The 12,237-nt window shown below is 40.2% G+C and overlaps 2 protein-coding genes across 5 annotated transcripts in view; one reads left to right on the top strand and one right to left on the bottom strand.

The window, feature by feature from the left end:
• LOC133555758 (dedicator of cytokinesis protein 7-like) overlaps positions 1-12,237 on the bottom strand; it is an 84,245-nt gene that overhangs the window by 48,763 nt on the left and 23,245 nt on the right. For all 4 annotated transcript variants that reach the window (XR_009807396.1, XM_061905084.1, XM_061905083.1 and 1 more), the window contains exon 15: positions 105-222. Coding sequence is in view for 3 of the 4 variants with exons in the window: in XM_061905084.1 (XP_061761068.1) it covers positions 105-222 (118 nt within the window). In the remaining variant the exon portion in view is untranslated. The remainder of the gene's footprint in view (positions 1-104; positions 223-12,237) is intronic.
• Positions 6,318-10,782, top strand: angptl8 (angiopoietin like 8). The gene is made up of 4 exons (XM_061905086.1): positions 6,318-6,640; positions 8,749-8,898; positions 8,984-9,094; positions 9,158-10,782. Exons 1-4 carry the CDS (start codon positions 6,359-6,361, stop codon positions 9,170-9,172), a joined length of 558 nt encoding a protein of 185 aa, XP_061761070.1. The 5' UTR covers positions 6,318-6,358; the 3' UTR covers positions 9,173-10,782.

Genomic DNA, 12,237 nt, shown 5'->3' on the forward strand with positions numbered 1-12,237 from the left:
TTCCCCAAAAACATAAATGCATATAATATTTCACCGCCTTTGGCTGTTTTTTAGCAACAGGAATGACTTTCTCCCTGAGAGCAATGCTGTCATCTGTGACTCACCGGCAAAGCTTGGCTGGGGTCCTCCCCTGCCATGAACTGAACTTTCACGGCGATGTTCCTCACTGAGCCCTGGCGGCTGCTGAAGTTCAGGCTTTGAGGATAAACGTAGAGCAGGTTCCTGGCAGGCAAAATAGAAAAAGAAAAAGAAAATGATAGAATTCATCAAATTGCTGTAAAATACTCCAATAAAGGGGTCATATGATGCATGTTGGCACCTGATGTTGTCTATTTGGTTACAGTTGTTTTTCAACATGTATACAGTTTTAATATGATACATCACATATCTTACTCGATTATACATGACTTATTGCTACAAAAATAAATTCTGTTTTACTCATTTTTGTCATTTAGTAGCACCGGTCCTACGAGTGGAAAAGCTAATAAGCCTATAGCCCTGGTGTGTAGTTCGGACTTAGATCTGTCAGGAGACTCCATATGGACGTGATAAAAACTTCAACAAAATACGCAGTCCAAGTGGACGCTCGTCAATATGACCCGCCACAAAATGGTCCATTCTGAAGAGAAACACGGCTAGAAGATGATGTGTAAAACATCATCCATGCAGAATTTGGAGCAAAGAACCACCATTAGTGTTATAAATGTAGAACAAACATCATTTATGACCCCTATAAAAGTTTTAACTGTACTTTTTGACAGAAACATGCAGTCGTGTGTTCACAGTGGAAGTGTGACCCAGAATAGTGTCTGCATGGTGAGAGTGACCCTGACCCTGACCCGGAGCCACTCAAACATTACCAGGTGACTTTAGTTCATATTTTGGAACAGCTGATTTGGATGCACCTATCAAATGGGAACTGCACTTTTTGGGGGAATTTTGGCTAACATTCAAATTTCTAATTCCAAACAACGAGTCTTTCCATTTTTTGTAAAACATTTAAAAAAAGTCTAATACAAGACGGACAACCAATGTAGCCAATGGGATTTATACAGTGTACCTTTAAGGGCCTCCAAAAACATTTGAAAAAACCCTCCTTGTATTCAGGCTCAAAAAGATATAGTTCTCGATAAGGTTGTAGGGGATACCGGTACTAGTAAAGTACCACGATACTAATGAATCATATTCGGTACTATACCGCCTCTAAAAAGTACCGCCGCCACCCTTTTTTTTTTTTAACGGGCATGACGGCGCGTGGTCGTCACCTGCTGACATTGCTGCTTTTACCAGCAGAGGAGCATGTTGGGCAGCGCACACACACTGAGTACTTGCAAGCAGACACAGTGTGTAGACAGAAAAGGGAGAATGGACGCATTTTGCTGTAAAAAGTCAAGATAAAGGTGAAGTTATAACACTCGGGAAGAGCTGCTTTAACACATGCAGCTAACATCCATCCACAGTGTTTTAGCTACTTCTAAATCACTAATCCTGGTCTCCATGGCAACAAAAAAAGTAAGTTTTATACTGCAGGACAAGTAATAGCTTAACAGCTCACCGGTGTCACAATGTAAACAAACACCATGGGTGGATCTACACCTGACATCCACTGTAATGATACCAAGCGAAGAGTGTATCTAGTCGATACTACTATGATAAAACGTGTTTTATGTTTATAAAGTCAGGAAATTCGTCCCTGGACACATGAGGACTTTGAATATGACCAATGTATGATCCTGTAACGACTTGGTATCCACATGATCCATACCTAAATGTGTGGTATCATCCAAAACTAATGTCAAGTATCCAAGGAAAGAAGAACAAGTGATTATTACATTTGAACAGAAGTGTAGATAGAACATGTTAAAAGAGCAAATAGGCAGATATTAATAGTAAATTTGTCCCTCATCATGTGTAGAAAATAATAGGTGTATAAATGACAATATGTTACTGCATACGTCAAATTAGGAGCCTTTCTTCGCTTACTAACTACTAAAAGAAAAGTTGTCTAGTATGTTCAACATTTTATTTAAGGACTAAATTGCAATAATAAACATGTGTTTAAAGTATCGTAAGATTTTTTTAAATAAAGACAATAATGCATTTTTTTTGGGTCCCCTTTATTTCAAAAAGTATCGAAATACATTTTGGTACCGGTACAAAAATGTTGGTATTGGACCAACCCTTGTTGTGGATCATCATGTGTCCCAAAGTAGTGGTTGTTGGCTGTCATGTTTAGTAGTTGTTGTTGTTGGAGAAAATAGTGGAAATTGCCATGCGCTCTGTGCGCTTTATAGGCGTAATAGATTAAATCCCCATTGCCTACGTTGTTAGCCGCCCCTTGCTAGGGGTTTTATTATGATTTAGAAGTCATAAAAAGTGTGCTTGCTTCACATTGTGATAGTGAATGATGGTGCAGTTGTTTCACATTGTGATAGTGAATGATGGTGCAGTTGTTTCACATTGTGATAGTGAATGATGGTGCAGTTGTTTCACATTGTGATAGTGAATGATGGTGCAGTTGTTTCACACTGTGATAGTGAATGATGGTGCAGTTGTTTCACATTGTGATAGTGAATGATGGTGCAGTTGTTTCACATTGTGATAGTGAATGATGGTGCAGTTGTTTCACATTGTGATAGTGAATGATGGTGCAGTTGTTTCACACTGTGATAGTGAATGATGGTGCAGTTGTTTCACATTGTGATAGTGAATGATGGTGCAGTTGTTTCACATTGTGATAGTGAATGATGGTGCAGTTGTTTCACACTGTGATAGTGAATGATGGTGCAGTTGTTTCACATTGTGATAGTGAATGATGGTGCAGTTGTTTCACATTGTGATAGTGAATGATGGTGCAGTTGTTTCACACTGTGATAGTGAATGATGGTGCAGTTGTTTCACATTGTGATAGTGAATGATGGTGCAGTTGTTTCACATTGTGATAGTGAATTATGGTGCAGTTGTTTCACATTGTGATAGTGAATGATGGTGCAGTTGTTTCACATTGTGATAGTGAATGATGGTGCAGTTGTTTCACATTGTGATAGTGAATGATGGTGCAGTTGTTTCACATTGTGATAGTGAATGATGGTGCAGTTGTTTCACACTGTGATAGTGAATAATGGTGCAGTTGTTTCACACTGTGATAGTGAATGATGGTGCAGTTGTTTCACACTGTGATAGTGAATGATGGTGCAGTTGTTTCACACTGTGATAGTGAATGATGGTGCAGTTGTTTCACATTGTGATAGTGAATGATGGTGCAGTTGTTTCACATTGTGATAGTGAATGATGGTGCAGTTGTTTCACATTGTGATAGTGAATGATGGTGCAGTTGTTTCACATTGTGATAGTGAATGATGGTGAAGTTGTTTCACACTGTGATAGTGAATGATGGTGCAGTTGTTTCACATTGTGATAGTGAATTATGGTGCAGTTGTTTCACATTGTGATAGTGAATGATGGTGCAGTTGTTTCACATTGTGATAGTGAATGATGGTGCAGTTGTTTCACATTGTGATAGTGAATGATGGTGCAGTTGTTTCACATTGTGATAGTGAATGATGGTGCAGTTGTTTCACACTGTGATAGTGAATAATGGTGCAGTTGTTTCACATTGTGATAGTGAATGATGGTGCAGTTGTTTCACACTGTGATAGTGAATGATGGTGCAGTTGTTTCACACTGTGATAGTGAATGATGGTGCAGTTGTTTCACATTGTGATAGTGAATGATGGTGCAGTTGTTTCACATTGTGATAGTGAATGATGGTGCAGTTGTTTCACATTGTGATAGTGAATGATGGTGCAGTTGTTTCACATTGTGATAGTGAATGATGGTGAAGTTGTTTCACACTGTGATAGTGAATGATGGTGCAGTTGTTTCACACTGTGATAGTGAATGATGGTGCAGTTGTTTCACACTGTGATAGTGAATGATGGTGCAGTTGTTTCACATTGTGATAGTGAATGATGGTGCAGTTGTTTCACATTGTGATAGTGAATGATGGTGCAGTTGTTTCACATTGTGATAGTGAATGATGGTGCAGTTGTTTCACATTGTGATAGTGAATGATGGTGCAGTTGTTTCACATTGTGATAGTGAATGATGGTGCAGTTGTTTCACACTGTGATAGTGAATGATGGTGCAGTTGTTTCACACTGTGATAGTGAATGATGGTGCAGTTGTTTCACATTGTGATAGTGAATGATGGTGCAGTTGTTTCACATTGTGATAGTGAATGATGGTGCAGTTGTTTCACATTGTGATAGTGAATGATGGTGCAGTTGTTTCACATTGTGATAGTGAATGATGGTGCAGTTGTTTCACACTGTGATAGTGAATGATGGTGCAGTTGTTTCACACTGTGATAGTGAATGATGGTGCAGTTGTTTCACACTGTGATAGTGAATGATGGTGCAGTTGTTTCACACTGTGATAGTGAATGATGGTGCAGTTGTTTCACATTGTGATAGTGAATGATGGTGCAGTTGTTTCACATTGTGATAGTGAATGATGGTGCAGTTGTTTCACATTGTGATAGTGAATGATGGTGCAGTTGTTTCACATTGTGATAGTGAATGATGGTGCAGTTGTTTCACATTGTGATAGTGAATGATGGTGCAGTTGTTTCACATTGTGATAGTGAATGATGGTGCAGTTGTTTCACACTGTGATAGTGAATGATGGTGCAGTTGTTTCACATTGTGATAGTGAATGATGGTGCAGTTGTTTCACATTGTGATAGTGAATGATGGTGCAGTTGTTTCACATTGTGATAGTGAATGATGGTGCAGTTGTTTCACATTGTGATAGTGAATGATGGTGCAGTTGTTTCACACTGTGATAGTGAATGATGGTGCAGTTGTTTCACACTGTGATAGTGAATGATGGTGCAGTTGTTTCACACTGTGATAGTGAATGATGGTGCAGTTGTTTCACATTGTGATAGTGAATGATGGTGCAGTTGTTTCACATTGTGATAGTGAATGATGGTGCAGTTGTTTCACATTGTGATAGTGAATGATGGTGCAGTTGTTTCACATTGTGATAGTGAATGATGGTGCAGTTGTTTCACACTGTGATAGTGAATAATGGTGCAGTTGTTTCACATTGTGATAGTGAATGATGGTGCAGTTGTTTCACATTGTGATAGTGAATGATGGTGCAGTTGTTTCACATTGTGATAGTGAATGATGGTGCAGTTGTTTCACATTGTGATAGTGAATGATGGTGCAGTTGTTTCACACTGTGATAGTGAATAATGGTGCAGTTGTTTCACATTGTGATAGTGAATGATGGTGCAGTTGTTTCACACTGTGATAGTGAATGATGGTGCAGTTGTTTCACACTGTGATAGTGAATGATGGTGCAGTTGTTTCACACTGTGATAGTGAATGATGGTGCAGTTGTTTCACATTGTGATAGTGAATGATGGTGCAGTTGTTTCACATTGTGATAGTGAATGATGGTGCAGTTGTTTCACATTGTGATAGTGAATGATGGTGCAGTTGTTTCACACTGTGATAGTGAATGATGGTGCAGTTGTTTCACATTGTGATAGTGAATGATGGTGCAGTTGTTTCACATTGTGATAGTGAATGATGGTGCAGTTGTTTCACATTGTGATAGTGAATGATGGTGCAGTTGTTTCACATTGTGATAGTGAATGATGGTGCAGTTGTTTCACATTGTGATAGTGAATGATGGTGCAGTTGTTTCACATTGTGATAGTGAATGATGGTGCAGTTGTTTCACATTGTGATAGTGAATGATGGTGCAGTTGTCATGTACCAGGCCGTCAATCAACCTGCAACCACAGTCATGGGATCCCTAATACAAAATAAATGATAAATGGGTTGTACTTGTATAGCACTTTTCTACCTTCAAGGTACTCAAAGCGCTTTGACACTACTTCCACATTCACACACACATTCACACACTGATGGAGGGAGCTGCCATGCAAGGCGCTAACCAGCACCCATCAGGAGCAAGGGTGAAGTGTCTTGCTCAGGACACAACGGACGTGACGAGGTTGGTACTAGGTGGGGATTGAACCAGGGACCCTCGGGTTGCGCACGGCCACTCTGCCACTGCGCCACGCCGTCCCCATGTTGAGTCAGAGTTCAAAATGAAGTAGAAACAGAATGTGTGGGTTTGTGAGCTGGATGCAAACTCTTGCACGTGAGGGTTTATATTTGAGAGAAGGTCATCAAGACAAAGGTCAAGACCTGGGATCGAACCAGAGCTGAGTTAATGTTTCACCACGTTTTTTTTTTGTGTGTGTTTTTTTTTTTTTAAATATAAAGGCTCACGTTTGCTCATCCAGTTTGATGAGCAGAACCAAGCGATCAGGACGATGTGGGGCCTGTGCTTGCTTTGTGCGCTCGCGGGGCTCACACCTGTCCACGCCGCCCCCGTCAAGACGGCGGGCAGGACGGAGGACGTCAACGTGCTCATGTTCGGCGTCATTCAGTTCGGCGAGTCCCTCAACTACGTCTTCGAAACCACCGAGGCCAAGATAGCTAGGATCGGCAAAACTCTGAATGGCCACGAGGGTGCGCTGAGGCGGCTCGGGGAGCAGACCGAGCGGGCGGCGGAGGTGGAGAAGCAGATCAAGGAAGTGATAGCGCTGCTGCAGGTAAGGAGTAGGAGCAAGAATGCAAACAGCAGGTTGTTATGGCGTGACAACAGCATGCCGTGAAAGATGTTCCAGAAGGACAAACTGGGAAGACATAACAAGTGGAGTGTCATCTTCTTGCTTGCCTTGTGGATTTGGTCATGTGACAAGAAGTCAGCTGGACGCATAGAGAATAAAGGGCATATCAAAATGGCAATCTGATTAGTTTGGTCTTATCTAGTGGCTAGTATTAATATTAGTATTAATATATTTAGTTCATTCAGCCATTTATATGCTTGAAAACGCTTAATCTAGGGCAGGGGCCGGCACCCCAAAACCTTGAAAGAGCCATAATGGACCAAATATACATCTGTCTAAATCTGTCTGGAGCAGCAAAAAATGTAAAGCTTTATATAAATCTTATGATGAAGGCAACACATGATTTAAGTGTCTATATCAGTTTTATTAGCCTACTATCAAAGCGACTTTAAAAGTCTTATATGTGTTATGATGAAGACAACTCATTATGTAAGTGTCTATATTAGCCTACTATCAAAATGACTTTAAGAGTATTATATAAGTGTTATGATGAAGGCAACACATGATTTAAGTGTCTATATCAGTTTTATTAGCCTACTATCAAAGCGACTTTAAAAAATGTATATAAGTGTTATAATGAAGACAACACATGATGTAAGTGTCTATATTAGCCTACTATCAAAATGACTTTAAAAGTCTTATATAAGTGTTATAATGAAGACAACACATGATGTAAGTGTCTATATTAGCCTACTATCAAAATGACTTTAAAAGTCTTATATAAGTGTTATAATGAAGACAACACATGACGCAAGAGTCTGTATTAGCCTACTATCAAAATGACTTTAAAAGTCTTATATAAGTGTTATAATGAAGACAACACATGATGTAAGTGTCTATATTAGCCTACTATCAAAATGACTGTGTCGCAGGCTGAAGCAAATCTTCGTTGACAGAAATGTGGAAATGTAATATTTATTCTACACATTTTTACAACATTGGAAAACATTACTAAAACGGAGGCTTCCTCTCAGAGGGTGAGATAACTCCTGGAAATGACTGTCTTAGAATGGCCAAAGGTAAAGATGTGTGTGTTCAAGTTGAAGGAAATGACCTCAAATATACCTAAAATACGAGGCATAATGATGCAATATGTACATACAGCTAGCCTAAATAGCATGTTAGCATTGATTAGCTTGCAGTCATGCAGTGACCAAATATGCCTGATTAGCACTTGAGACAAGTCAATAACATCAACAAAGCTCACCTTTGTGCATTCACGCACAGTATGAAAAGTTTGGTGGACAAAATGAGACAAAGAAGGAGTGGCATAAAACATGTCTTACTGCGGCAGTGTCGAAGAAAGTTGTACATGTAAACAAACTACGGTGCGTTCAAGGACAGCTGAAATTAGGACAAAAACTCTCAAAAGGGAATCAAGTTTAAGATAAAGAGTATGATTTTTTACAATTAGGAAGGTTTGTGTCATGTTGTCCTCCTACAGTAACCATATTAAAAAAAAAATAATAATAATTTCCCCCATCTTTTTTCCATTTTCATACATTTTTGAAAAAGCTCCAGGGAACCACTGGGGCGGCACAAAAGAGCCACGCGTTGCCCACCCCTGGAGCAAACATGTTTATGAATATACTTTAAAAAAATACACAAGAACAAAGAAAAAAATCTGTGATGTGGTGAGGCCACAATATTTGAAGAGCGATGCATTCTTAGCCTTGGTGGTGTAATGTGCAGAGGGCACGGCTCCAACAGGATGGGGCCATTTGGCGCCCAAACTAAGTAGAAACTATTGTTTGACTGTCTGTGGCAGGGAAAAGCCCCTTTGTAAAGGCAGCATTACAGATACAGCTTTTGATTGATTGATTGAAACTTTTATTAGTAGATTGCACAGTTCAGTACATATTCTGTACAATTGACCACTAAATGCTAACACCCCAATAAGTTTTTCAACTTGTTTAAGTCGGGGTCCAAGTTAATCAATTCATGGTAGCTGTTGTGTCTAAAGTTGGATGCAGCATTACAGGGCAGCCTGGGCGTGAATAATAATAATAATAATAATAATATGTCCATAGGACCAGATTAGCAAGCAGCAAGCTGAAACCAAGATGACAGAAGGTCAGCTGGCCCACATTCAGCAAGAAGAGATGGCGCTTTGGACCAAAGTAAGAAGACTGGAGACATATGTGAAGAGCACGTCACCCACCAGCATCAAGGATCTGCAGGTGAGCCGCACCCTCCCCCAAGCTACTGTCACAACTGTTTGTTGTCAGGGCTCATAAGAGGCCATTTCTCCGTTTGTGGTTTCAGGAGAGAACTGCCTTGAATGCCAGTATCTTGACAGGTCTGCAGCATTTGATGCAGTTTCAAAAACAGAAAATGGAGAAGCACAACCGACAGATCTTAACATTGCAGAAGATGGTGAGTTGGACATGAGCACTGATGGTCCTCACTGGCTTTCAATTGTGCTCTCTCTTCTCACAGAGTGAAGCTTTATGAAGTAAGCCACACAATGAACATTGTCAGCACTGGACCCTCCAAGCACTCCCTTTCACCTGTGCAATGCTGCACACAGCACATTGTTCTTTATTTGCCTTGATGCAACTTACACTACAGCCCTTTCTCCTGCAACACATCTGTAGTGCCTCTCTTAAGCATTATTTTTCAACATTTAATTATCAAATCTTATTTCATTATGACACAACATATCTTGTTATTTCGGCATGTTTTGTATTTACAGTACATATTGTACATCTTTGTAATTAAAGGCCTGAATAAGCTTTCCTTCACACAGACTAAAGAACTAAATCAGGGGTCGGCAACCTTTACCTCTCAAAGAGCCATTTGGACCCGTTTCACAAACCAAAGAAAACAATGGGAGCCACAAAACTCTTTTGAAATTTAAAATGAAATAACACTGTCTAATCACCCTCTTATTCCCACAATTTCTCCTTTTTTTCTCTTTCTATCCCCTCCTTGTTTTGGCCCGGCTGCACCAAATGATAATATTTATACATTTAATAAAGTCAAATTTAAATAAGACAACAAGAGAAGTATCCTACACTTCTCTTTTGTAAAGTAAATGTGACCAGCCGATATGGGCATCTACATCTACATCTACATCTACATCAACTATATGATTTGCCTGAGAAGCTGGACAGGACAAAAATAAAATAAAATAAACAACACTTCATATAAAGTTGTTTTTTTGCTTTGTGCTATGTATAAACAAACTATTATGGGTTACATTTATGAAACCAATGAACGACTGCAGAGAAAATGAAATAACATTTCTGCATCCAACAAAATGTTTTTAACTCCGAAAAAGAGGTCGGGTTGAAGGTTAAGTAAAATACTTCATGTCTATTTAAGTCCTCCTTGTAGTAAAGAAAAAAACTAAACGCCGAACTTAAATGACCCCCTGGCAGAGAACCAAAAATGCCGTCCTCTCTCTCTGTGCTGTCATCCTTTTACTGGCGCCGTGCAGTCAGCTGCCAACTTAAATAATAAAATGTCTGTTTCACTGAACAATGACAAAATGTGAATATATGCAAAATTATAGGAAATTAGAATATTGATCATACTTGGTCAATGTGATTTCTGCTCCTGAACCACAGCCCACAGCGTCTCCACATCGTCACCTTTATCTTCACACAGGATTGTAAAGTCTCATCTGGGAGGCGTGTGCCATGTTTGTTTTTAATAAAGTTCATGTTGGAGAACACCTGCTCACATGCATATGTGGATCCAAAGATCGCCAGGACTCCAAGTGCATACTTTTTCATGTCCACATAAGAGTCTAGCGTTCCGAGTTTGTCTGGTTTGGGGAGCTTTTCAATATCACACCATTTGTGATTCTGAGCAAGAACGGCCTTCTGGCGTGAAACATCTTCAAGGTCTGCTGTTAGGCGCTTTAACTTGGTCACCCGCTTGTCTTTGTCGGCGTGTCCGTCCTGCAGCAGCTGGCGGCTGGATGTGGGCGTGTCCCAAGGTTTGACAAGCAGAGTGCAAGCATGAGGGCATTGTAGCCGTGACAAGCTGAGCCGCATCAGAGTGATCAAAGAGCTGCATGCAACTGTGGAGCCGCGGGTTGCCCACCCCTGAACTAAATAAACAAAGGTTGCAAAAGATGGCATTTGTCTAACTTTTTCTGTAATGCTGTCTGGATATATGACACCAGGAAGGATTGTCATTTGATCATTTTCATCTGTACATTTGATCATTTTCATCTGTACATTTGATCATTTTCATCTGTACATTTGATCATTTTCATCTGTACATTTGATCATTTTCATCTGTACATTTGATCATTTTCATCCGTACAACATCATGACAGAGACAAGCTGCTTGCAAGAAAACATTAAACTTTTTTCTGACTACAATTGAACATTCACCTACAGAAAAGGCCAACTTTTGACCACAAACTTAGTTGCTACTTGGTGACATTGGTGTCACTGGGGCTGCCACTTCAGAGCCAGTCAGACCCGGTCTCTCGTCATGCTCATCTGAATGAGAAGGCATTCAGTGCAATGTAACAATTCATATGATAGATAAGAGGTGTTTGTTAGAACATCTTGTTTTCAGATGACCTGGGATTAGGTAGGAGCATGCTGTGTGTGCAGCATATTGCTCCTACGTCCGCCTCTTTATTCACTAGCAGCCTTACAACTATTACAAGTAGTCCTGATAAACTAGCAGCCTTGTAATTATTATAAGTAATGGTGATGATAAACTAACAGCCTTGTAATTATTATAAGTAGCGCTGTTGCAATCTTTTCTTGTAAAATGTAGTCAACTTTAAAGTGTTTGTTGCGCCTAGGCTCCGCCATTTTGTGATCTGACGTCACTAGGCACGTTGCTTAATGATGTCATACCCACCAACAAGAATTGATGAGGAAACCATTTGAAAACAATGGCCAGGGATTCCAAAGAATTGTTACACTACAAACCGGTTCTGAACAAGAAACAGTTTTCTATCCATGAGACTCCCTTCCAACATGACTAGCAAACACAACTAGTCATGGGTCTCCCTTCCAACATGACTAGCAAACACAACTAGTCATGGGACTCCCTTCCAACATGACTAGCAAACACAACTAGTCATGGGACTCCCTTCCAACATGACTAGCAAACACAACTAGTCATGGGACTCCCTTCCAACATGACTAGCAAACACAACTAGTCATGGGACTCCCTTCCAACATGACTAGCAAACACAACTAGTCATGGGACTCCCTTCCAACATGACTAGCAAACACAACTAGTCATGGGACTCCCTTCCAACATGACTAGCAAACACAACTAGTCATGGGACTCCCTTCCAACATGACTAGCAAACACAACTAGTCATGGGACTCCCTTCCAACATGACTAGCAAACACAACTAGTCATGTGACTCCCTTCCAACATGACTAGCAAACACAACTAGTCATGGGACTCCCTTCCAACATGACTAGCAAACACAACTAGTCATGGGACTCCCTTCCAACATGACTAGCAAACACAACTAGTCATGGGACTCCCTTCCAACATGACTAGCAAACACAACTAGTCATGGGACTCCC

The sequence above is a fragment of the Nerophis ophidion genome, linkage group LG07, assembly GCF_033978795.1.
Source record: "Nerophis ophidion isolate RoL-2023_Sa linkage group LG07, RoL_Noph_v1.0, whole genome shotgun sequence".
Lineage (NCBI taxonomy): Eukaryota > Metazoa > Chordata > Actinopteri > Syngnathiformes > Syngnathidae > Nerophis > Nerophis ophidion.